The following is a 26,896-nucleotide window of genomic DNA, read 5'->3' as shown; positions in this document are numbered from 1 at the left end:
TCCTCTCCTGTGCTCTTTGTGTGTCTTCGCTACTTATTTTATATTAACGGAATACATGGAACGGCAAAAATGATGTTGGCAAGCCGTTTGGATTGATTTTCATTTTGTTTCTGTCGCATTTTATGTTCGTTTTGCCGGAGATCAAAGAGATCAAAGCCAGGAGAGAAAGCTTACCACGTGTTGTGAGTCATCATTTTATTCATATTTAGTTTCTTTCGTATTTTATTAGCATAATTGGTATCGGAGTAATCCGAAAGTCATTGAAAGTAATCCAGTTAAAGTAACCCTACCCAACCCTGGTGAGGGAACACATAGTGTATGTATTCAAAATGTCTGTCCTGGCTGAACATGAAATTGATGTGCAAAGGAAAACACACCAGAATGGATTCCCTTGTAATATTTTGCACAATTTAACAATATTTCTTACTTCTTTCTTTAATAAAACCGTTTGAATTTCATTACTTGTTTATTATATTTGAAATTAATTCAACACCTATGTGTCGAGTGAAATACAATAAAAAATCCGATGAAATGCCAAACTGTTTTAGGAAAAGTAATATAATCATTTATCCGGTAAATTAAAAAAATATTTAATTTAATATCAGAAAAATATAAACAAAATCATTTCTTAAATTACTTTAGGATATTCCCCTTTTTACTAAATTTATTTTACACTGGATCCCCATTGCCCCCAATAAGCAGGTAGGCGCCTTCCATGGCTGACTCCCTATCGGTGTGTGAGTGCATGTGAATGGGTGTGAAGCACATTGTAAAGCGCTTTGGGAGGTCATCATTGACTTGAAAAGCGCTATAGAAATGCAGACCATTTACCAGTAAATTAATATATTTTTGCTATAATTTTATTTATTTAGAAAAAACATACAAAAAATAATTTATTGCATTATTATAATTTTTTTCCTTTTTTACCCCATTTATTTATCTCGTAAAGTAAAAAAAGTCTAATAATTATATATATATATAATTATATATATATATATATATATATATATATATATATATATATATATATATATATATATAGGAATATAATATAATCGTTTTTTACGCTGGCAACTGTGTGGACAGCAAAGTAAGGATTTCATTTAGCAGGGAATCGTAGTTCTTAACCGTGCATATAACAATAAACCCTTTGAATCTTGAATCTTTTGTGTGGTGTAAAACAAACAAATTCCGAATTTCGGATTGTATTTCTCAGCACCTGCTCCTGCGTCAGGCCTCTGTAGCGGATGCCTCCATCCCTCGGAGGACGGATGATGGCACAGCCTAGAAAGAAAAAGGTAGAAAACAGCAAAGAGAAAAAGGATGAAAGAATAGGAAAAGGGCCATCACCGGATGATGTTGATGTACCGCAGCAAACACGACGCACGCTCAATTTATCCAACAAATTGCACTCTCGACGGACTTCACTCCTTCCCATCATCCCACACGCAGTCACGCATCCATGCACGCACCCATGCATGCACGCGTGCGCAAATTACCTTCGGTTGATGAATTATGTATGGGCACAACAAGAGATGGGAGAACGTGGAGAACCAGCAGGAACAAAAGCGACATCGTGACGCCACCTGAAAGAAAGAAAACAGAAAAGAATGAAAGTTTTCATTTTGTTGTGCATTTGCTAAAGCTTTATGACTAATTTATAACCTATTTATTGCACTATTAGCAACACAGGATTATAAGGTGAACCTGTCCAATTACTCTTTAACACCTAATTTCTAAACAGCATCGGGTGGCCGACAACTTTTTCAAGAAAAAAAAAAACCAAAACCCAAAAGATTTTTTTCAAATCAAACGTTTGCTTTATTCCGATTTCGAAATGTTCGTTCGGTTTGGAAATTTCGGGATTTCGGTTTGTTTGGCAATTTGCATACTCGGCAGCCAATCAGAAGCCTGCATCGAATAACTTCGTGATTCTGGACTTTCCCGAGCCTCATAAGGTCGTGCATTTGCACATCATTTTCCAAAGTAGACGCACAGAGAAGACAAGAAAAATGGATGAGTGGTTAGGAATCAAGCCAAAACCTCAGCCCCAGAAGAAAGATTCCAAAGAAGCTAACAAAATTTATGACGCTACAAAACGTAAACGTGCATTAAAAGCATCGAGGAAAGAGAATGAAGATGAGTAAATACAGGTACACACTGATGGCTGATGGGAAAACAGCAATGTCATATACATGTAATGAATGTGATAAGTAGATTTATACTAAACCTAATTTTAAAGAGTTTTTCTGTTATATATTATGATTATCAATCCTTAATACTTTGCAACAATGTTTTTTTTGCAATTACATTAGTTCTCTTATTGTGTTTCAAGTTGTGATATGGTCAAGACAATGTCCTTCAGTTCAAACCGAGCGTCAGTATGGGGAAGAAGGGTGATTGGAGTGACTTTGAACATGGCATGGTTGTTGGTGCCAGAAGGGCTGGTCTGAGTATCTCAGTAACTGCTGATCTCCTGGGATTTTCACACACAACTGTAGAGAGAATAATCCCAGCACAAAAATGACTTTGTATCAAATAACTCACATTGGAATGGATGGAACGATGGCATCCCCTTTTGGACAGTTCCCGAACGTACCAGTTCACCATGTACCATAATGAAATCTGATTACATGAAGTTTTGAATGTAATCAAATCATCCAAGGCAATGTACCGCCAATCGCCAGTCCGACACCGCTGATTCTACTTTTGTGGAGTCTGCTTTCGCTGGGTCTCAAATATCCTCTGCTGTTCACACATGCAGGCCATTTTCCAGTTTCCTTCTCCACTTCTTGGTCTAGGTGTTCCTAATCCTCATCAGCCACCCTCTGACAAAACTCTGCTCATGATATTCCTCTCGCCACAAGCTCCTCAACCCAAGATTTTCTCTGCCAGGTTTTCTCTTGGAGATATCAACCAAAAGTGGGCGCTCCAAAACCACTCCATAGGTTTCACAAAGGCAAAACAGTGACCTCACACAGGCAAAAATGATTGTGAACCAAACATTATTTATATATATTTGATAAAAATACCAAATAAATGAAAGAATACAAGCAATTTGATGAACAGCTCTCAAATATTCAACAGAGCCATGAACATTGGATGGACAAAAAAATACTATTGTTGCATTAAGTTTTTATAAGAGCCCCTGTCATTATTGGTTGAAATGTAACAAGCATGCTTGTACATGCATGTTAACCACAAGAAGGCACTTGAAAATCTCATGGTTTGCCAATTGCTCTCATCTGCGCTCACTCGTTTAGCCCCAGCTGCCACTTATTCACTAATTAGTTCTCCCCCTATTTATACTCATCATTCTCATTCACTCGTTGTCAGTCCAACAGCGAACCTCTGCACATGCAAGGCAAGCACTATTTAACTCTGGCTCCCGTCTGTCCCGTCCCGTCCTGTTTCCTGCTCGTCCCTGGATTTCCGAATGTCTCCGGGTACCTGACTTGTCCCGATCTCTGACCACGCTCTGTTCTCTCGTCCCGGCTGTTCAACTTGTTTCCGTCCTCCGACCACGCTCTGATCAACTCGTCCCAGCTGTCTGACTTGCTTCTGTCCTCCGACCACGCTCCGATCTCTCGTCCCGGCTGTCCGACTTGTTTCCGTCCTCCGACCATGCTCTGATCTCTCGTCCCGGCGGTCTGACTAACTTCCGTCCTCCGACCACGCTCCGGACTCCCGTCCCGGCTGCCCGACTTGCTTCCGTCCACCGACCACGTTACGTTCTCGAGGGCTTCCTGCTCCTCCTTCCCAGCGAGCACTGGATCGCTGTTGCTTGTGTCCCCGTGCCTTTCTTCCTTGATTCCCCAATAAATCTTTGTGTCAAACGTTACGCATTTGGGTCTACTGCCTTTTCTGGTTCTGACAGAAAACCATTCCATGTGTTTTTTTAAAGACAAAACAGTTACCTTATGCAGTAACATAAGCCTTGAGCCTTTGGTACCGTCTGTAATCATGGGAAATGTGAACTCTCTACCAAATAAGGCCGACGAACTGGCTGTGCTGGTGAAAAATATCAAAGCGTACAGGGAGTGCAGTTTGCTGTGTTTTACGGAAACATGGCTCAGGTCTAGCTACCCGGAGCTACCCGGCTTCAGCGCTGTTAGGACAGACAGAGACACAAAAACTTGCGGGAAGCCGAGAGGAGGCAGACTCGCTATCTACATGGAGACAAGGTGGTGTAACCCTGGGCACAAAAATTTCCATCTGCTGCAGGGACGCCGATCTTTTGGCCTAGCGTGTGACGTCATCCACTCCGCTGTTGCTAAACTACAAACACAGCACCCCAAGGCCATCCTGTTAATCTGTTAATAATCAACATAAGGATACTGCTGGAAGTGTGAATTTCCCTACGGGGATGAATAAAGTATCTATCTATCTATCTATCTATCCATCTATCCATCTATCCATCTATCCCTCTCTCTCTCTCTCTCTCTCTCTCTCTCTCTCTCTCTCTCTCTCTCTCTCTCTCTCTCTCTTAATTTTAACCATGCAAATTTTATCCACCATATTTTCCAGTAAATAAGGCGCACTCGATTATAAGGCGTACTTTACCTTTTCTGACCAATTTGAATTTTTTTTTTTAGGTGCGCCTTATTGTCTGGAAAATACTGTTCTTGAATTTGAAGAGGAAAGTCATTCTCATCTTGTTTTATTGCCTGCAATTACATGCAGTGTTTCAACATTCTAAATTGAGGGACTGTTTTCCCTTTAGTTCCTAAAGTGTCGTAACCGCGTAGCCTTAGGGAGTTGTGTATCTTTTTCCTTTTCATTGTGGGGGTCCTAGGGGGATGCTAGCAATCCGTGTTTCTGGTGTTTTGCAATTCGGCGTTATAATGATGGAACCGACTGGTCCCTGTTGCCCAATAGATCTCAACAACACGGGAACACTGGTCCTCTTCAATTGACTGCAGATTTTCAATCTCTCCATGTTCTAAAACAGCTTCAGTTCTTAAGCAGGCTGTACAGCAACCAATGTCTCACTTGTGTGCCATGAGAACTTGTCCTGCAGCACATTTCAGATAATCTGTCACGGGACCGGACCAGATCGGAGGCAGGAGGCAGGAAGGGTGAACTCATTCGCGTTGGTTTTATTGAAGAAATAAAAGTCGTCCAACACTCAGGGACAAAAACAAAAACAGGCTTACAGGCAAACAGGAACAGGGACTAGGAATACTCACAAAACAGGCTTTTACTCAGAAGAGGCATATACAGGTTTCCTCAAGACAAACAGAACAGAATAATGCAAAGTAATGCAATGAACCAGCAACCGGCAAGCCCCAAAACCCGCCTTTAAGATGCACACACGCAAATTAGACGATCTGCTACAGCCGGTGCCCAGGGGGCGGGGCCAGCCGGTCGCCACGGCGACCATGCTGGACATGACATAATCCTTGTCAAATAATTATACACAAAAGCATGCTGTGGTCGAGAAACCGTGCAGTCTTGCAGGCATAAGTGGAGTAACTTTAGAACCAGTGTTTGAAATAACGTCTGCCTGGACGCCCGGGGTGTGCATCTTTTACGTCGGGCGTACAACTTACACAACGTCTCCGCCCGGGTGGCCAACAACTTTTTCAAGAAAGAAAATTTTTAAATTTTTTTCAAATCAAAAATGTGCTTTATTCCGATTTCGAAATCTTTGTTCGGTTTGGAAATTTCGGAATTTTAATTTCGGTTCGTTTGATAATTCGCATACTCGACAGCCAATCAGAAGCCTGCATCGAATAACTTTGTGCTTGCGGACTTTCCCGAGCGTTCCAAGGTCGTGCATTTGCATATCATTTTCCAAAGTAGATGCACAAAAAACACAAGAAAAATGGAGAAGTGGTTAGGAATCAAGCCAAAACTGCAGCCCCTAGAAGAAATATTCAAAAGAAGCTAACAAAATTTATGACGCTACGAAACATAAACATACATTAAAAGCATCGTGTTAAGAGGAATTCACGTGGCTTGTAGCAGACGACGCAACGCAAACATTGCATGAATGAAAATGAGTGAATACAGGTACATACTGATGGCAGATGGAAAACAGGGATGTCATATCCGCGCAATGAATGTTATAAGTAGATTTATAATAAACTTCACTTTAAATTGTTTTGTGTTATATATTCTGATTATCGCAGCACGGCGGCGCAGTGGTGAGCGCGTGTGCGGCACAGTTCTAAGGTCTTGGGAACCTCCTGTGTGGGTTCAAATCCTGCTACCGGACTTCCTGTGCGGAGTTTGTATGTTCTCCCCGTGCTTGGGTTTCCTCCGGGCACTCCGGTTTCCTCCCACATTCCAAAAACATGCATTTCAGGTGGGTTGGCCGGTCCAAACTGTCCCTAGGTGTGAATGAGCAAACGAGTTGTCTGTTCCTGTGTGCCCTGCGATTGGCTGGCAACCAGTTCAGGGTGTCCCCTGCCCACTGCCCGATGATTGCTGGGATGGGCTCCAGCACCCCCGTGACCCTACTGAGGATAAGCGGGGCAGCCAATGAGATGAGATGAGATTCTGATTATCATTCCTTAATACTTTGCGACGTTTTTTTTTCGATGAGTCGTCTTATTGTGTTTCAAGTTGTGAAAAATGGGGGAGGCAAGTTTATGGCCGGGCAGGCAACTTTTCACAGTTGTCTTCCCTGGTGTCCGGTAACTTTTTGTCATGAGTTTTAGACACCGTGAGTACCCTTTTTAATCCCAATGCATGGCATCAGATCTGCTACTTTTCATAAGTATGTGATGAAAACATAAAAAGGGCAAATACTTTTGTTTGGAAATAACATTGGCGCTCGAAAAAAGTCTTGTTTTTTCAGTTCCACTGCCATCAGTCTGGAGTACCGCCTGGAGGACATTGTTGTCTTGCGATACCGCAGCAGAACCATCAATATTATTAAGGACTCCTCTCACCGAGGCCGCCACCTCTTTGACCCTCTGGTAGACACTACATGTCCCTTAAAACAAGAACTAACAGGCTCAGAGACAGTTTCTTCCCCAGGGCCATCACCAACATAAATGAGAGCACAAAACTGTGCACTGCATAGTAAATACTTTTTATATTCATCCAGACCACAGGTGTCAAACAGGCGGCCCGTGAGCCAGATCAAGCCCGCAAAGGGATTGAATCCGGCCCGCGAGCCAACACTCAGAGAAGCGCAAGAGAAAAACAAGCTGCAGGTTGAAATATGTCAACTTGATGTTGCCAAAGCCAGGCTCCTCTCACAAAGACACGGTACTTGTATTTATTTCTCTCTCTTTCTCTCTCTCTCTCTCTCTCTCTCTCTCTCTCTCTCTCTCTCTCTCTCTCTCTCTCTCTCTCTCTCTCTCTCTCTCTCTCTCTCTCTCTTTTCCAACCTTTTCTCCCACTCTGTCTCTTTCACTCTCTGTGTCTCTATTTTTCTCTTCCTTTGTTACTCTTTGTCTCTTTCTCTCTCTGTGTCTTCTTAACTTCATTTGCTCTAACTTCCTTTTTTTCCTTTTCTCTCCTTTCTCTTTCTCACTTCCTACCCTTCGCGCTTCCTTTTCTCCTTTCTCTCCTTCTGTCTTTCTATTTCTCTTTGGATTTCTTTCTTCCTCTCCCTTTTTTTCCCCCTCTCTCACGACTTCTCTTTTTATCTCTTTTGTTTCTCACGCTTTCTCCATCTCTCACTTTTTCTTTCTTTGTCCCGCCCTCTCTCCTCTTTCTTTTATTTCTTTATCTCTCTTTTTCTTTCTCTTTAATCTACTAGTCCGTCCCCCGACAGAATGTTTGTTCTATCGTGTGGCCCCTGAGTTAAAATGAGTTTGACACCCCTGATCCAGACAGTCTTATCTCATTTTATTTTATGTTTCACTACGTTGTTATCATTGACAATAAAGACATATCAATTCAATAACACTGCCAATGTTCATTACAGCAGTGTCTGAAATAGCGTCTGTCCGGGTGGTCGACAACTTTTTCAAGAAAAAAAAATATTTTCCTTTTTTTTAAACAAATAAAACGTTTGATTTTGATTTCGAAATCTTCGTTCGTTTTGGAAATTTCGGAATTTCGGTTCGTTTGGCAATTTGCATACCCGGCAGCCAATCAGAAGCCTGCATCGAATAACTTTGTGCTTCCGGACTTTCTCGAGCGTTACAAGGTCGTGCATTTGCATATCATTTTGAAGTAGACACACAGAGAACACAAGAAAAATGGAGAAGTGGTTAGGAATTGTTAAGATTTGTCAATTTAATAGCGCTCTTACTCGTGGTATTGCGGTAAGACTCACCATTTTTCGTTTTGCTAATTGTTGATCGCCATATTGTATTGAATGGAGCCGTGTTCTTGTTTGCTTGCTTTTGAGGAACAAATATGCTTAAAAGCTAAACCACAATGTCCTGCTTATCTTCTCACGCATGAGGAAACTGCACACTCTGACATATCCTTACCAGGAATCGAGCCAAAACCTCAGCCCCAGAAGAAAGATTCAAAAGAAGCTAACAAAATTAATGACGCTACGAAACGTAAACGTACATTTAAAGCATCGTGGAAAGAGCAGTTCACGTGGCTTGTAGCAGACGACGCAACGCAAACATTGCATGAACGAAGATGAATAAATAGAGGTACATACTGATGGCAGATGGAAAACATGTACATGCAATGAATGTTATAAGTAGATTTATAATAAATTTTAAAGTGTTTTTCTGTTATGTATTCTGATGATCAATCCTTAATACTTTGCAACAATGAGTTTTCTGCGATGAGTTGTCTTATTGTGTTTCAAGATGTGAAAAATGGGGCAGGAAACTTTATCGCTGGGCAGGAAACGTTTTAGAGTTGTCTGTCCTGGTGTCCGGTAACTTTTTCTCATGAGTTTCAGACACTGATTATAGGTGTAATTTTTCCAAGTTTATAGATAAGTCTTTAGTTAATATAAAATAAGTAGCGAAGACACACAAAGAGCACAGGAGAGGACCTTATAAAACCCCTCAAGATGCAAAAATTCCAACATGTTCTAAAGGTCCTCCCCTTTCTTTTTATAAACTCTTAGAGAGCATTTCAGCCTTAAAAGGTGTGGGTATCAAAGAACAGCAACACAAACGGCCAATAGTGACAATGATATTATGTCAAAAAAACGAACAATAGTGAGCAATTTTAGTCAAGATAACGAGAAGACCCTGCATCCTTAGCAGGGTTGGGTAGGGTTACTTTAACTTGATTACTTTCAATTACTTTTGGATTACTCCAATACCAAATATGCTAATAAAAGACAAAAAAAACTAAATATGAATAAAATGACTAAATTTTGTGCATGCTTGGGGAGTAACGGAATACACGGAATGGCAAAAATGATGTTGGCAAGCTGTTTGGTTTTATTTTCCTTTTGTTTCTGTCGCATTTTATGTTCGTTTTGCCGGAGATTAAAGAGATCAAAGCCAGCAGAGAAAGCTTACCACGTGTTGTGAGTCATCATTTTACTCATATTTAGTTTCTTTTGTCTTTTATTAGCATATTTGGTATTGGAGTAATCCAAAAGTAATTGAAAGTAATCCAGTTAAAGTAACCCTACCCAACCCTGATCCTAAGCAATCTTCTTTGCAAGTATCCAATAGTAAAAACAGAACTACAGTAAACCCTTGTTGTATCGCAGTTTACTTTGCAAATTTTCATCGTTACTATGGTCTGTATTCTGATTGGCTAAACAGCCGTCCCGCTCCTTATCTGCCTGCGTCTGCCTGTGCGTCAATAACGTTGCTGTCTAAGTTGTACAAGTAGGTAAAAAGGCTTGACAATTCTACATTACGAATGCACAAATCTTTTCCAATTTCGACTTTATCTGAAAGACATCAACAAAAGCAACTAGCGTATCTAAGTAGTAGGAATATTTTTTTTCATATTTATAGACTCATTATCTGCTTATGACGCTAAAAACACTTGGGTGTAAAATGGGATCAACCCAAAACTTGGGTCAGTATGGCTCATTTTTTGGGATCTTTGGACACAAAACGACCCAATCGTTTGAGTTATACTTGACAAAATGACCGCAGCTTTTTAAATAAAATACTCTTCATTAAAATTAACCCAAATGTTGTTTTTTTTTCCTTTTTTTAACTCAAATTTGGGTTATTTTCAACTCAACTGTTTAGAGTGTAATAAAGTAAAATTGTACGCATCATTTTGGGAATTATTATTTTCATATTTTACAAAAAAAAAAACACAATTCTTCGTCTAAGTATTATTTTTGCTATTTTTACGGGGGAAAAAAAAAGATTAAAAAATACATAAAACTTGGTAAAAACGCAGTAAAACCCCCTAATACAGCAAATGTATTAACCAAAATGAATAACCGGTATTACTCTCTGTCAATTTAGGCTACATGATAACATAAAAACATAAAACCAGTGTCGGTTATTAATTTTTAAATATTTTTGTTCCAAAAAATGTTGCTAAAAATGTTTTTCAATGAAAAAAACTTTGCCTTCACTCAAAAAACATTGACAAACACTGCATCAAACTAAGCGAATCAGCAGTAGCCATTGAAAAGCTCTGTGCTACGCTACGCTAACAACATGAAGTCTTTTTTGATTTTCAAACATTCTTGACAAACAATGTTCCCAGAGATTTTTTTCAATAAAAAAACTGCCTTTGCTTATAAAAACTTTGAAAAATACTCCATCACACTGAGCAAATCAGCTGGGTTGAAAACCGTAGCCATTGAAAACCTCTGTGCTACGCTATGCTAACAACGTGAAATGTCTTTTTTAATTTTAAAACATTCTTGACAAACAATGTTACCAGAGATTTTTCTCAATAAAAAACTGCCTTTGCTCATAAAATCTTTGAGAAATACTGCATCACACTGAGCAAATCAGCTGGGTAGGAAACAGTAGCCATTGAAAACCTCTGTGCTACGCTACGCTAACAACATGAAGTCTTTTTTGATTTTCAAACATTCTTGACAAACAATGTTCCCAGAGATTTTTTTCAATAAAAAAACTGCCTTTGCTTATAAAAACTTTGAAAAATACTCCATCACACTGAGCAAATCAGCTGGGTTGAAAACAGTAGCCATTGAAAACCTCTGTGCTACGCTATGCTAACAACGTCAAACGTCTTTTTAATTTTAAAACATTCTTGACAAACAATGTTACCAGAGATTTTTCTCGATAAAAAACTGCCTTTGCTCATAAAATCTTTGAGAAATACTGCATCACACTGAGCAAATCAGATGGGTTGGAAACAGTAGCCATTGAAAACCTCTTTGCTACGCTATGCTAACAACGTGAAATGTCTTTTTTAATTTTAAAACATTCTTGACAAACAATGTTCCATAAAAAACTGCCTTTGGAAAAAAAAAACTGAGAAATTCTGCATCACACTGAGCAAATCAGCTGGGTTGGAAACAGTAGCCATTAAAAACCTCTGTGCTACGCTATGCTAACAACGTGAAATGTATTTTTTCATTTTAAAACATTCTCGACAAAGAATGTTACCAGAGATTTTTCTCAATAAAAAAACTGCCTTTGCTCATAAAATCTTTGAAAAATACTCCATCACACTGAGCAAATCAGCTGGGTTGAAAACAGTAGCCATTGAAAACCTCTGTGCTACGCTATGCTAACAACGTGAAACGTCTTTTTAATTTTAAAACATTCTTGACAAACAATGTTACCAGAGATTTTTCTTAATAAAAAACTGCCTTTGCTCATAAAATCTTGGAGAAATACTGCATCACACTGAGCAAATCAGCTGGGTTGGAAACAGTAGCCATTGAAAACCTCTTTGCTACGCTAGGCTAACAACGTGGAAAGTCTTTAAAATGACTCAAAAGCAGACTGAAAGACAGACGCACATTCCAAACACTCAACAAAGACCCTAAATATAGCTTCTAATTTGTTCTCATTCGTGGGTAAGCTTCAAATGAAACCACTGTGGGTTTTCTATTCATTTTCCATCATAAGGACATCTACGCTTTCTAGAAAAATCTATTCTAGTACCCAATGACGTGCGTCGAGGTCGGGGTCTGGTGAGGCACAGTCAGATTTATAAAGAAATGAACCTACATCCTATTCAAATTTGATTTGCAGAACAAGAAGGCAATACGTGAACTGTATCATCGAAAAATGTTGTCTTGATTTATACAGTGGAACCTCGCTAGTTCGCGGTTCCACTTTCGCGGGTTCAGAGCTTCGCGGGTCTAAAAAATATACCTTACCTTCTCAATAAAAGCATTTATTGACTTGACGCCATTGAGCGCGAGCTTATGTCAACTGAGGACACCGTGTGGACACTCTTATTGTGAAGGGGAGGGGGAGGCCCTGACACGATGCTTAGTCATGGTGAGTTACCGCTTCGCCGCTTTGCATGTTCTCCCCGGGCACTCCGTTTTCTTCCCACATTCCAAAAGCATGCATGTCAGGTTAATTGGCCGGTCCAGATTGTCCCTAGGTGTTGATGAGTGAGTTGTTTCTGTGTGCCCTGCGACTGGCTGGCAACCAGTTCAGGGTGTCCCCTGCCCGCTGCCTGAAGCTGCATATTGAAGCTGGGATGGGCTCGAGCACCCCCGCGACCCTACTGAGGATAAGCGGTGCAGATAATGGATGGATGGACAACATGTGTAGTCCTTTAAGACCCCACTCATAAATCAGGTTAAAATGTCTCGTGCTTTGACCAAAGACTACGTTTCCCACAATGCCTGTCGACAACGAAATCTGTGCGGCGTGCCGGCACACCAGTACAGTACAGTAAGACCTCGGTTATCGCGGTTAATGGGGACCAAAACCACCCGCGATAAGTGAAAATCCACGAGTAGCGGCGCACCTTCAAAAAAATAAATAAAAAAAATCTCATCTCGTTATCTGCACCGCTTATCCTTATTAGGGTCGTGAGGGGGGGCTGGAGCCCATCCCAGCCATCTCCGGGCAGTGGGCAGGGGACACCCTGAACTGGTTGCCAGCCAATCGCAGCTGCAAATCACATTAGTTCTCGCAGCTAGCTGCGTTCTTCATCGACGCACGAGCCGAGTGATCCACCGCTAAGAGTCGTACAGCTGGGCGATTTTAGGTCCGTCCGGGACGATCGGAGACAAATTCACGACAGGGTTCTTACTCGCGCCGCACCGCGGGTGCCGTTCGGTCGCTCCCGTGAGCGAGCCCCAGTTACAGGGGTAGCCCGATCACGCCCGCCGCCTTTTCACGCGTCGCGCTGTGTGATGCCGCGTCCCCCGAACTCGCTCCGTCGCGCGGCCCGGGAGTGACCTCCCACGTCCGCTGACGTTCCGCCGAAAAAACCCGCAAAAAGTGAAAATCTGCGAAGCCATTACAGACCGCGAAGCTCTGAAGCCGCGAACGTCGAACCGCGAAGTAGCGAGGTCCCACTGTGTATCTATTTTAATGATTAGAATTAAGAATTCATCTCATCTCATCAGCTGCACCGCTTATCCTCAGTAGGGTCGCGGGGATGCTGGAGCCCATCCCAGCAATCATCGGGCAGTGGACAGGGGACACCCTGGACTGGTTGCCAGCCAATCGCAGGGCATTAAGAATTCAATGATCCTAAAAAATGTCTAATAGTTTACGTTGTTATACAGCAATATTACGACATACGACATGAATGTGTTCCTGTATTGTTGTATCTATGCTATTATCTAGAGCAGGGGTGTCAAACCGCTAAGGGATTGTGACAACGCTGAGAGAAGCGCAAGAGAAAAATGAACTGCACGCAAAATTATGTTCAGTTGATGTTGCCAAAGCCTCTCACAAAGTTTCTTTCTCTCTTTCTCTTTCTCTCTTCTTTTTTCTCTCACTCTATGTCTCTCTCTCATTCACTCCCTCTGTCTGTTTTTCTCTTTCTTTGTACCTCTTTGTCTCTTTCTCTCGCTGTGTCTTTTTACCTTTTTTGCTCCTTTTTTCCCCTTTCTCTCTCTTTTCTCTCTTTCTCTTTTGCTTTCCCTTTCTCTCTTTCTCCCCTTCTATCTTTATATTTCTCTTTGTATTTCTTTCTTTCTCTCTCTTTCTCCCCCCCCCTCTCTCAAAATTTCTCTTTTTATCTCTTTTGTTTCTCATGTTCTCTCTCTCTCTTTCTCCTTTCCTTGTCACACACTCTCCCTTTTTCTCTCCCTCTCTTTCTCTTATTTCTTTCTCTCTAATCTACTAGTCTGGCCCCTGAGAGAATGTTTTATCTATCGTGTAGCCCCCGACGGGTTCGACACCCCTGATTTAGGGGAAATTTTCTTCATTTGAATTAAAAGAAAAGCTATTAATTCGTTCCCAAACTCCCATGAGCATCCAAGCTAACCCTTAATATCTATTAAACACATTCAAATAGTCATTAAACATAAAATTACAGTCATAAGATAAACAAAATGAGAATAAAATGACTTTTAATCCCCTGTTTATTGTGCTAATGTCTGAAAATTCTTGAAAACTGGATTTTGAAGGAATTTTGGGAATGTTTTTGGCTCCAAAGACATCTCGTATCTTGGATTTCTTGTAGATTGAGTAGCTTGTATATAGAGGTATCACTATACTTAATTTATATATCTATATATTCATATTTATGACTTCAATATTTAATAAATTTACATAGAGGAGTCGTCACATTTATTTTTCATTTATAAGTGACATCAGCCCCTGTGAGGGCAGCCATTACGCTGATGTGGCCCTCAGTGAAAATTGGTTTGACAGCCCTGCTTTAGAATGTAATGGCTAAAAATATGCTAAATAGAGTAAGAGTACTCTTTATACATACTGTATACAGGGTTGGGTAGGGTTACTTTGACTGGATTACTTTCAATGACTTTTGGATTACTCCAATACCAAATATGCTAATAAAAGACAAAAGAAACTAAATATGAATAAAATGATGACTCACAACACGTGGTAAGCTTTCTCTCCTGGCTTTGATCTCTTTGATCTCCGGCAAAACTAACATAAAATGCGACAGAAACAAAATGAAAATAAATCCAAACAGCTTGCCAACATCATTTTTGCCGTTCCGTGTATTCCGTTACTCCCCAAGCCTGCACAAAATTTAGTCATTTTATTTATATTTAGTTTCTTTTGTCTTTTATTAGCATATTTGGTATTGGAGTAATTGAAAGTAATCAAGTTAAAGTAACCCTACCCAACCCTGCTAAGGATGCAGGGTCTTCTCGTTATCTTGACTAAAATTGCTCACTATTGTTCGTTTTTTTGACATAATATCATTGTCACTTTTGGCCGATTGTGTTGCTTTTCTTTGACATCCACACCTTTTAAGGCTGAAATGCTCTCTAAGAGTTTATAAAAAGAAAGGGGAGGACCTTTAGAACATGTTGGAATTTTTGCATCTTGAGGGGTTTTATAAGGTCCTCTCCTGTGCTCTTTGTGTGTTTTCGCTACTTATTTTATATTAACTAAAGACTTATCTATAAACTTGGAAAAATTACACCTATAATCAGTGTCTGAAACTCATGAGAAAAAGTTACCGGACACCGGGACAGACAACTCTGAAAAGTTTCCTGCCCAGCGATAAAGTTTCCTGCCCCATTTTTTACATCTTGAAACACAATAAGACGACTCATCGCAGAAAACTCATTGTTGCAAAGTATTAAGGATTGATCATCAGAATACATAACAGAAAAACACTTTAAAATGTATTATAAATCTACTTATAACATTCATTGCATGTACATGTTTTCCATCTGCCATCAGTATGTACCTGTATTTATTCATCTTCGTTCATGCAATGTTTGCGTTGCGTCGTCTGCTACAAGCCACGTGAACTGCTCTTTCCACGATGCTTTAAATGTACGTTTACGTTTCGTAGCGTCATTAATTTTGTTAGCTTCTTTTGAATATTTCTTCTGAGGCTGAGGTTTTGGCTCGATTCCTGGTAAGGATATGTCAGAGTGAGCAGTTTCCTCTTGCGTGAGAAGATAAGCAGGACATTGTGGTTCAGCCTTTAAGCATATTTATTCCTCAAAAGCAAGCAAACAAGAACACGGCTCCATTCAATACAATATGCCGATCAAAAATTAGCAAAACGAAAAATGGAAAACGTCTTAACGCAATACCACGAGTAAGAGCGCTATTAAATCGAAGAATCTTAACAATTCCTATCCACTTCTCCATTTTTCTTGTGTTCTCTGTGTATCTACTTTAAAATGATATGCAAATGCACGACCTGATAACGCTCGAGAAAGTCCAGAAGCACAAAGTTATTCGATGCAGGCTTCTGATTGGCTGCCGGGGATGCAAATTGCCAAACGAACCGAAATTCCGAAATTTCCAAAACGAACGAAGATTTCGAAATCAAAATCAAACGTTTTATTTGTTAAAAAAAGAAGGAAAAGATTTTTTTTTCTTGAAAAAGTTGTCGACCACCCGGACAGACGTTATTTCAGACACTGCTATAATGAACATTGGCAGTGTTATTGAATTGATATGTCTTTATTGTCAATGATGACAACGTAGTGAAACATAAAATAAAATGAGATAAGACTGTCTGGATCAGGGGTGTCAAACTCATTTTAACTCTGGGGCCACACGATAGAACAAACATTCTGTCGGGGGCCGGACTAGTAGATTAAAGAGAAAGAAAAAGAGAGATAAAGAAATAAGAGAAAAGGGGAGGGAAAATGAGCGAGGGTGGGACAAAGAAAGAAAAAGTGAGAGAAAAAGAGAAAGCGTGAGAAACAAAAGTGATAAAAAGAGAAGTCGTGCGAGAGGAGGAAAAAAGGTAGAGAAAGAAAGAAATCCAAAGAGAAATAGAAAGACAGAAGGAGAGAAAAGAGAAAAGAAAGTGCAAAGGGTAGGAAGTGAGAAAGAGAAAAGAGAGAAAAGGAAGAAAAGGAAGTTAGAGCAAATGAAGTTAAGAAGACACAGAGAGAGAAAGAGACAAAGAGTAACAAAGGAAGAGAAAAATAGTGACACAGAGAATGAAAGAGACAGAGAGTGGGAGAAAACGGGGGGGGGGGGAGAGAGAGAGAGAGAGAGAGAGAGAGAGAGAGAGAAATAAATACAAGTACCGTGTCTTTGTGAGAGGAGCCTGGCTTTGGCAACATCAAGTTGACATATTTCAACCTGCAGCTTGTTTTTCTCTTGCGCTTCTCTGAGTGTTGGCTCGCGGGCCGGATTCGATCCCTTTGCGGGCCTGATCTGGCCCGCGGGCCACCTGTTTGACACCATATTTAGTTTTTTTTTTTTGTCTTTTATTAGCATATTTGGTATTGGAGTAATCCAAAAGTCATTGAAAGTAATCAAGTTAAAGTAACCCTACCCAACCCTGACTGTATATTGTGTGTGCATGCCTAAAAAATGAGGACACGGATCTGGGGGATGTGCTTTTGCAACATAGGACATGTAATAAAAATCTCAGGAAAGGGCCTTTTGGAACAGATTGGACTTTCCACTCGGGTTTTCTATCCTGTTCTCCTTGCAAGTTAAAAAATCTATTGATATCGTCTCCCTATTTTGAGTGTCTCTTAAACTTTCCACTTATCAACCTGGAATACACAATCTACCCAATTAGACCCAAAGCATGCTTGATTCAAGTTATGTTTCAACGCAAAGAAACTGTATACTGTCATACCTGTCAACCTGTACGTTTTTGCCATACAAAGTACGCTTATTATGCATTTTAAGACGTGTACGACATACAAAAAAATCTGTACGGAAAAACATAAATTTGTCAATTATGGGTACCATCCGGGATACACCGACGATCACGAAACGGCAAATCAATCAAGTCAAACCAGTTCGCCGCGGTAGCCTCTATCTCTGTATCGTTTTTTTTCGTTGCAAACGGAGCGGGCGGTTTGATGCTACTGTGCGCATGCATCTGCCGCCTCGGATCTCATGTGGTAGTTATGTAGAGAAAGGAAGTCCGTCTCATTTTAGTGAACCGGCTTTTTCGGCTCAACTCATTCAAGAGAGCCGGCTCTCAAACGGGTTCACTTGCTTTGATGCATTATATTACGAATTATTATGTTGTATAAAGAAGTTAAGAAAAAAAGGAAGTATAAAATGAGAAAATGAAAAAAAGATAGGTTTGTGGTTATCCCTTTAATCAGTATATTACCAACAATAATTTAATGCAGAATAATTTGAATAAGAAAATGTATTATTCTACTTAATTCTATTTGCATGTATTTTTTCCTTCTACGGTGAACGTCCAAGCGACTTCTTTTTTTTTATAATAAACCTCATTCATGTCGAGCAACTCAGTATCTCACAATAGTATTGTTTATTCCTACTGTATATTGTGTGCGCCTGCCTAAAAAATGAAGGCGCGCACCTCCGTGCCGAAGACAGATGGCGGCGAGGTTCGCCGGCCGGCGGAAGACAGACTATCTCTGCTGGAAGCCGGCAATATTTTTAGACTGGCGCTGACAAGAAGGCGTGCAGGAAGTAGACGCTACCACCTCGTCCGAAAAGGCCCGCAGGGGGTGACAGGAGGACGGAACGGAGAGCGGGAACCGGAGAAAAGAGTCGCCCCAACGGGATTTATTAATGGCAGCACGGAGCACGCCGGGCCGGATGAAAGCAAGAGCGTTCGTCAAGCGGCCTCGAGCTTGAAACTCAATTAAAACTCGAGAATGGTGGACGAGGCCTTCGAATCCGCGAGGCTTCAGGCCGATCGCGTGCACGCCAGCGGCGATTCCCCCTCCTGGCTGGTATGAAATATTCAAACTCTTATGTAAACCTACTGCTTGCATTTTAATCCCGCCCCCCCCAAGAAGGCACGTTAGCATCCAAGAACCAGGTAGAGTGGTACCTCGCTAGTTCGCCGTTCCACTTTCGCGGGTTCAGAGCTTCGCGGGTCTAAAAAATATACCTTACCTTCTCAATAAAAGCATTTATTGACTTGACGCCATTGAGCACGAGCTTATGTCAACTGAGGACACGGTGTGGACACTCTTATTGTGAAGGGGAGGGGGAGGCCCTGACACAAAAAAATGAAATGATCTGCATTTATATAGCGCTTTTCAAGTCAATGACTTCCCAAAGCGCTTTACAGTGTGCTTCACATTTCCCAATAGCGGCCTTGTACTGCAACCATTTAAGACGCTAACCTGCTTATTGGGGGTATTAGGGGTTCAGTGTCTTACCCAAGGACACTTCGACATGTAACACGGACAAGCCGGGATTCAAACTGGGATCCCTTGATCCCAAGACGAGCGCTCTACCTCCTGAGCTACCGCCGGCCCACAATGCTTAGTCATTGCCGCTTCGCTCACCCCCCCTCCTTCAACTCCTCCCACCTCACCCCCTTCTTATGTGGCGCTCAGTTTATCATGGAGGAACTCGGCGACGTAAGTATATTCTCTTCAGTCACATTTCATCTCAGGTTTGACTTTATTATACCAAAAGCGAGCGGTTGTTTGTACTACCTAAACACGGCTAATTGTGTGTGGTTTCGTGTATTTGTTGTAAAAAACGTTCGATGCCGCTAGCTAAAGTACGTTGTTATGGTCAAAAGGTAGCTCTTTCACTTTCTTTAAAATGAACACAGACCGTTTTTTTAACTGTTGTTTCACTCTTTCTCTCCTACTCTTCTCTCTTTATATTTCTCTTTGGATTTCTTTCTTTCTCTCTCTTTCTCCCACTCTCTCACATTTTCTTTTTATCTCTTTTGTTTCTCACATTCTCTTTCTCTCTTTCCCCCTTTCCTTGTACCACACTCTCTCTTTTTCTCGCGGTTCCACTTTCGCGGGTTCAGAGCTTGGCGGGTCTAAAAAATATACCTTACCTTCTCAATAAAAGCATTTACTGTATTGACTTGACGCCCTTGAGCGCAAGCTTATGTCAACTGAGGACACGGTGCTGACACTCTTATTGTGAAGGGGAGGGGGAGGCCCTGACACAATGCTTAGTCATGGTGAGTTACCGCTTCGCTCACCACCCTCCTCCTTTAACTCCTCCCACCTCACCCCCTTCTTATGTGGCGCTCAGTTTATCACGGAGGGAACTCGGCGACGCGACGTAAGTATATTCTCTTCTGTCACATTTCATCTCAAGTTTGACTTTATTATACCAAAAGCGAGCGGTTGTTTGTACTACCTAAACACGGTTAATTGAGTTTGGTTTCGTGTATTTGTTGTAAAAGCCGTTCGATGCCGCTTGCTAAATTATGTTGTTATGGTCAGAAGGTAGCTCTTTCACTTTCATTAAAATGAACACAGACCATTTTTTTTAACTGTTGTTTCCCAAAACGCTGTATACCTGTATACGTTTTTTTTAAGCATTTTTGAAGGGGCGCCGCTACTTCGCGGATTTTCAGTTTTTGCGGATGGTGTCGGTCCCCATTAACCGCGATAACCGAGGGATTACTGTAGTTATCTGCTAGGTCCTAGCTGACTCAAATTTGTCATTTCATTTCATTGATAAGTTTAGTCTCTCTCTCTCTCTCTCTCTCTCTCTCTTTTCCTACCTTTTCTCTCACTCTCTGGCTTTCTCTCATTCACTTCCCTTGTCTCTCTTTTAACTTGAGTAGACACTCAAAATAAATAGAATAGAATAAAATACTTACTGTGCGGAGTTTGTATGTTCTCCCTGTGCTTGCGTGGGTTTCCTCCGGGCACTCCGGTTTCCTCCCACATTCCAAAGACATGCATTTCAGGTGAATTGGCCGGTCCAAATTGTCCCTAGGTGTGACTGAGCGAGTGAGTTGTCTGTCCCCGTGTGCCCTGTGATTGGCTGGCAACCAGTTCAGGGTGTCCCCTGCCCACTGCCCGGAGATGGTTGGGATGGGCTCCAACCCCCCTGCGACCCTAATAAGGATGAGGGTACAGCTGATGAGATGAGATACCTTTATTGTCATTGTTACAAAATGGGTTGAACATATTGTAACAACGAAATTGGACGTGGCACTCCAGTTTCACATTTAACAGCGAGGATAAAAGAGAATAAAGAAGATAAAGGAACAAAGAAGATAAGGTTATGATTTACACAATATTTACACAAGAAATGTGGGCATGTAGGATGTTACATACAGTTTTGGGATCGTATTAGTGCAATATGCAAAAATAGTCAACATTGTGCAAAATAGTCAACATTGGGCCAGGTGAGCAAGAAGACATTAAGTGATTTTGAGCTTGCAAGGAGAACAGCGATAGAAGCCTACAAAATAGAAATTCCAACCTGTTCTCAGGGTGCTCCCCTGAGCCTTTTCTTTCTATTCAGGGTTCCAACAGTTTAAGGCTGTCACGGTTACCATGGCGCCAATTGGCCCCGCCCATGTGGCACCAGCTGCGGCTCATTGACAGATTGGCTTTCTGTCTATTTAAGGTAAGTGCTCTCATTTTTCCTTTCTGCCCCGTAAGACGTGGGTTTCAACTCGGCCCTGTTCCTGTTGGTATTTCCTGTCCGGTATTCCATTCATCCATTATCCGCACCGCTTATCCTCAGTAGGGTCGCGGGGGTGCTGGAGCCCTTCCCAGCCATCTTCGGGCAGTGGGCAGAGGACACCCTGAACTGGTTGCCAGCCAGTCGCAAGGCACACAGACTCGCTCGCTCATTCAAACCTAGGGACAATTTGGACCGGTATTGTTCCCGTTTATTTTGTCTTGTTAATTTCGGTTTCCAGTTTCGTTCCCGTCTAGTTCGTCCTGTTTATTTTCGATAGCCTGTTTCATTATCTATCCTGTCTGTCCCGTCCTGTCCGGTATCAACCCCATCTGTACGATATCAACTCGACAATTTGAATCGATCTCGTGGGTCTCTGGCTTCCTATCATTTCACGCCAGACTACTGCCTAACGTGCATGACGCCCCACTTCCCGTAAAATGAAAAGCTTGTGTGAGTAACGTCATGCGTTTGGGTCCTGATCCTGTTCTGGTTCATGACAAAGGCAAGTTAAATTCAATACTTTTTAAAGACTTTTTAATGCCTTTTGAAATAGTTTTTTAGAACCTTTTGACAAAAAACCCACAATTGAACCACACAAAACAAAAACAACAAACATTTCTTGCACACAATACACCGTGCCTCATACACATGACCTAACACAACTTTTAGCCATGGCGAAAAACGTTCATCGACAGCCACTTCTCATTAAATGGACTCTCTCCGGGCATGGCCTAAAGCAGGGGTCGGGAACCTTTTTGACTCAAAGAGCCATAAAAGCAAAAAATATTAATTTTATTTTGGGAAAGAGCCACACCATATATTATGAGACAAATTGCTAAACCGGCGCCCCAGACAAAAGCTTAGTCTTCAGCACATTTATTTTTGATGATTTGATAAAAATTATGAAAAGAGAATAATGCCAGAGCCCCGTCCCAAATTCAACAAACATACCACTTTAAACTTGTCTCTTTCTTGCAATTACTCAAGATCGGTTAAACTCCTTTTGACCCTTTTTTCATACATATTGGTTTCAAAACCAGATGCAAGCATTTATTTTGTAAAAACGTCACAACATTCTGAGAATAGGGAGCCTTATGTGCTTACCTTTGGCGAGAGATGGGAGGGAATGCTTGTACTTTTTGCATGGCTCCACCCATCCCTCCCACTCACCCAATCAAATGACTAAGTTCTCTTCCGGTGTTTTGGCGTATTTACAGTTCTGTGGATTCATCATAAAGTATCTGAACACTGAACACAGATTATATAGCGAACTTTTAAATAAAGGATTCTTTAGCGTTGTACAGCCAAAACGAGTTTTTTTCCCCCTTTTTTTGTGTGACACCTTGACTGTAAATTGTAGTGAAAAACGTGCCCTATATATACTGCGAAGTGTTACCCTCATGTTTAGCTCTGGATTGGCTTTACGTGTACTTGGATGGGATAGACAGCTCCGGTTTTGAACAAGATGGAGAAATTTTGCATGCAATCAAATTGGTCTCTGAGCCACAGACACTCATAGAAAGAGCCATATATGGCTCGCGAGCCATAGGTTCCCGACCCCTGGCCTAAAGTATACGTCTCTGTCCATAGTTGCTATGTGTACTGTGCGTAGACCTAAGACACGTGTCTGCTCTGAAAGGCCTGACTGAAACCACATCACCGATTTGATAGTTCCTTTATTGTGGTCAAGCGATGTTTTATTTTGTATTTTCGTGTACTGCGTATATATTCAAAGTATATTGAAGATGCCTGTAGACATTTTGTTGTTGTTGCATGGTTTGTACTCCACGATTTTTTTTTTGAAGTTTTGGAAGAACTTAAACTTCTATATAGCAATTTTATTTTTTTTAATAAACAATAGTCGCCTGTTTTTGGAGTATTTGTCAGGACCCGAACAGACGGTGGACCCAAACGCGTAATGTTTTCACACCAAGATTTATGTTATGGAAGCGAGGCAGTCATGCGCGGGAACACAAACGCCAGTGATTTGGTGAGACAGAGAAGTCAGGCGCGGGATAACAGGAAGCCAGGGGCAGACGAGAACGAAACCGGACAAAACAGACGGGATCGATACCAGATACAGGATACACGAGCAGATACTGGACAGGACTGGACAAGTCAAGCTAAGTCAAGTCATTTTTATTTATATAGCCCTAAATCACGAAGAGTCTCAAAGGGCTTCACAGATTATTACACTATATTACACGTCTGTCCGTTAGATACAGGATGCAGAAGCAAGAAACTGGACAGGACGGGACAGACAAGGTCGATACCAAATACAGGATCCACGAGCAAGATACCGGACAGGACGGGACAAACGGGATCGATACCGGATACACGAGCAAGATACTGGACAGAATGGGACAGACGGGATCAATGCTGGATACACAAGAAAGATACCGGACAGGATGGGACTGACGGGATCGATACCGGATAGAGGATGCATGGGCAAGATACCGGACAGGACGAGACAGACAAGATCGATACCAGATACTGGATACCTTAGCAAAATACCGGACAGGACCTGACAGACGGGATCGATACTGGATACACAATCAAGATACCGGATAGGAAGGGACAGACAGCATCAATACCGGATACTGGAAACACGAGCAAGATAATGGACAGGACGGGACAGATGGGATCGATACCGGATACTGGATACACGAGCAGGATACTGGACGGAGTCAATATGTATGCCTTGCAAGTCCAGAGGTTCGTTGACGGACTGACAAGGAGCGAATGAGAGAGTTTAAATAGGGGAGCCAATCAGGCAACGAGCAGAAGTTGGCGCCAAACGAGCGGGCAGAAGTGAGGGCAATGGGCAATTGTGACAGTATTTTAGTCAATCGTGTCTTACTCATTTACTTGTTATAAATGCACTTACAGTATATTCATCCACATATTTGAATAAAGTATTTACTTGCTGTATCCTTTCATATCAGTACTTTCCCAGCAATGGTCTTCGATGAGTCAGCCCTTATCTTCATCAAACAACCTTCAAAATACAGCTGCGACCAATTCTAACAAAGGGTTTTTGAATAAGATGTGAGTTTCTATCTTTGCCTGATGTTCCAAAGTTCAAGTTTCATGTTATTAACAAATTTAAATGCTTTTTGGGGGAAGCGCACTCCTGAGACACGCTTCCCATCGACTGGTCCTTAGTGCACTCCGATTTTGTCTTTTTAATATTTGTAAAAAATTTCCTCAACTGCATTGCTTCTCTCCAGCTCTATACTCGGTCTAGTCCAGGAAAAGAACATGCGGGGAGACAGCGGAATGCCTTTCAATATTAAGGGAGTAGTTTCACAATATTGTCCTGGTGGAAGCTACTGGCCCTCAGGCTGCATGTTTGAAACCCCTTAAGTCGGCCCCTCTTTGATTGTTGTGATTCTGTGTTTTTGCTCCAGTTTTGTTCTTTCCCCGATCTTTTTGATTTTGACCATTTTTCGTTCCGATCAATCGACTTCCTCAACCAACGATCCCCGGATCGAGTGTACGCTCATTCCTCTTCTCCCCAATAAACTGTGAGTAACGTTACGCGAGTGGGTTCTGCTTCCTGTTTCCTGTCCTGGTCCTGATACTAGCAGTTTGAAAGTTATTGTGCTACCGTTGGCTGAACAGATTTGTTCTCTCAAAACATAAATTAAATCGAAGTCCTAACTTTCCCTTTATTGAATGATTTTCGTGTGTCCTATCAAATATACGTTGATTTACAAAAAAGATAAGAATAAAGACTTTAAAATCAGTGTTTTGTACATGTGTTGTTACAGTCAATCTAAAATAAAAACACATCATTATACCTTGTTTCTTGTAGCTCTGTGCATTTGGATATTAAAGTATTTGTTAGAGTTGATATTCAGTACATGTGCTAGGAAGAGATGTGAATGGCAAAGGTTAGTTTAAAATGGCTCGGACATAAAAAATGCCACTCAAAAGCTGACTCAGCACTTTTGGTTTTGTTGACTCAGCATTTTCCCCAGAAAGACATTCTACTCTTCTAGCACAGAATGACATTGAGTAGCATCACAATATTTTACAGGCAGTTAAGTAAGTTACACTAGATGTGAAAAATGCCCCTCCTCCCCCCAAAAAATTCTGCAGGTATTTAGTTGTCTAGTTAACATTGTCTCATCTCATCTCAATAGCTGCACCGCTTATCCTCAGTAGGCTCGCGGGGGTGCTGGAGCCCATCCCAGCAATCATCGGGCAGTGGGCAGGGGACACCCTGAACTGGTTGCCAGCCAATCGCAGGGCACACAGGGACAGACAACTCGCTCGCTCATTCACACCTAGGGACAATTCGGACCGGCCAATCCACCTGAAATGCATGTCTTTTGGAATGTGGGAGGAAACCGGAGTGCCCGGAGGAAACCCACGCAAGCACGGGTAGAACACGCAAACTCCGCACAGGTAGGCTGGTAGCTGGATTTGAACCCACACAGGAGGTTCCCAAGGCCTTAGAAATGTGCCTAGTTAACAATGTGATATAGTTATTTGATTAAACAAAAAGAAACATTTTAGTGCTTAAAATCCTGCTGTGTTTATCGTAATTACAAACCAACTCAATGATTCAACGATCATTACAGCAAAAAGTATCAGTATCACGTCAGTATCGATCCATTTTACCATGAATCTACATGGAGCAGATCGATACCAAATACCCAGTATCGCCCATCCTGACCGGAAGCTGCGTGATGAAGGTTTTATTCGGCCTAGCATCCTTTTGCCGGAAGAAAATGAGGCGCGTTCACGTCAACTCGGAGATGCTTCGTTTACTTGCGCGTGAGGGGTCACTAGGAGGGTGTCGCCACAGAAACCGCTCACGAACGGAGTCTAGCGCTTTTTCCACAATAAACAAACGTAATTTGTTCGTAAATACATCATTAAACCTACAGCCACGAACGTTGACAGCGCGCGAACCTATGGAGATGACACCTAAACGCATCATTCTGCTGCGGATCAGCCGAAACGGACCATGTCAAAATTACAAACACTGAACCCATATGACACACGCTCGACAGGCAAAGTGCACTTACCTTGATTTTGAATTGACAGAATAAAAAAATAAAAAAACTGGAAAACAAATTTAAATTGTAATCCAAAGGTGCATTTTTGATCCTCCTATGGTTTATGGCGCTCGAGCTTCACGTCGTTATTTGCGTGAGCGTGTGCGCGCGACCGAGACTTTGTCACGCTTAAGAATGAAAAGAGATGAGAAAAGATGAATTTATACAAAATAAATGAGGCCGAAATGCACTATATACAACGACGAAACGGTACAAGGCTGCCTTCTCCTCTTTCCCTCCCTCCCTTTACAATCTGGAGCTAATTCCTTGTCGACGTCATCGGGATGACGCACGCATGCGCACAAATTGCTTCTGATGCTGAATTAGGCACCATGATGGAAAGTAGCACTTGTTTTGAAGGCGGTTGAGATGCTGCCTATTATTTTAATGTAATGTTTTCTCATTCTCTTATTTTTCAATGTTTCCATTCTTTTTTCTTTCTCAAATAAGGAGTTTGATTTATTGTTTCACGTTTTCTCACTCCCTTATAGGAGTCTCAAACGCAATTTACCAGTGGCTCTTACACTTAAAGGGACAATGTGTTCC

At 41.5% G+C, this 26,896-nt stretch overlaps 1 protein-coding gene and 1 pseudogene across 1 annotated transcript in view; both read right to left on the bottom strand.

Annotated features, from left to right (window-relative positions):
- The window catches only part of LOC148372804 (gamma-aminobutyric acid type B receptor subunit 1-like), a 211,921-nt gene extending 185,352 nt beyond the window's left edge, over positions 1-26,569 (bottom strand). The window contains exons 1-3 of the mRNA XM_088327382.1: positions 26,321-26,569; positions 1,500-1,586; positions 1,220-1,284 (exon numbers count right to left, since the gene is read on the bottom strand). Coding sequence (XP_088183508.1) covers positions 1,220-1,284; positions 1,500-1,575 — 141 coding nt within the window. The 5' untranslated portion in view covers positions 1,576-1,586; positions 26,321-26,569. The remainder of the gene's footprint in view (positions 1-1,219; positions 1,285-1,499; positions 1,587-26,320) is intronic.
- Positions 12,849-12,994, bottom strand: LOC148372805 (5.8S ribosomal RNA; annotated as a pseudogene).
- Positions 26,570-26,896: the final 327 nt, after the last annotated feature.

This window comes from Urocampus carinirostris, chromosome 2, assembly GCF_059441175.1.
Source record: "Urocampus carinirostris isolate Australia breed hairy pipefish chromosome 2, RoL_Ucar_1.0, whole genome shotgun sequence".
NCBI classification, from domain to species: domain Eukaryota; kingdom Metazoa; phylum Chordata; class Actinopteri; order Syngnathiformes; family Syngnathidae; genus Urocampus; species Urocampus carinirostris.
Note: the sequence above shows the minus strand (reverse complement) of the source record. Positions and strands in the feature narration are given on the sequence as shown.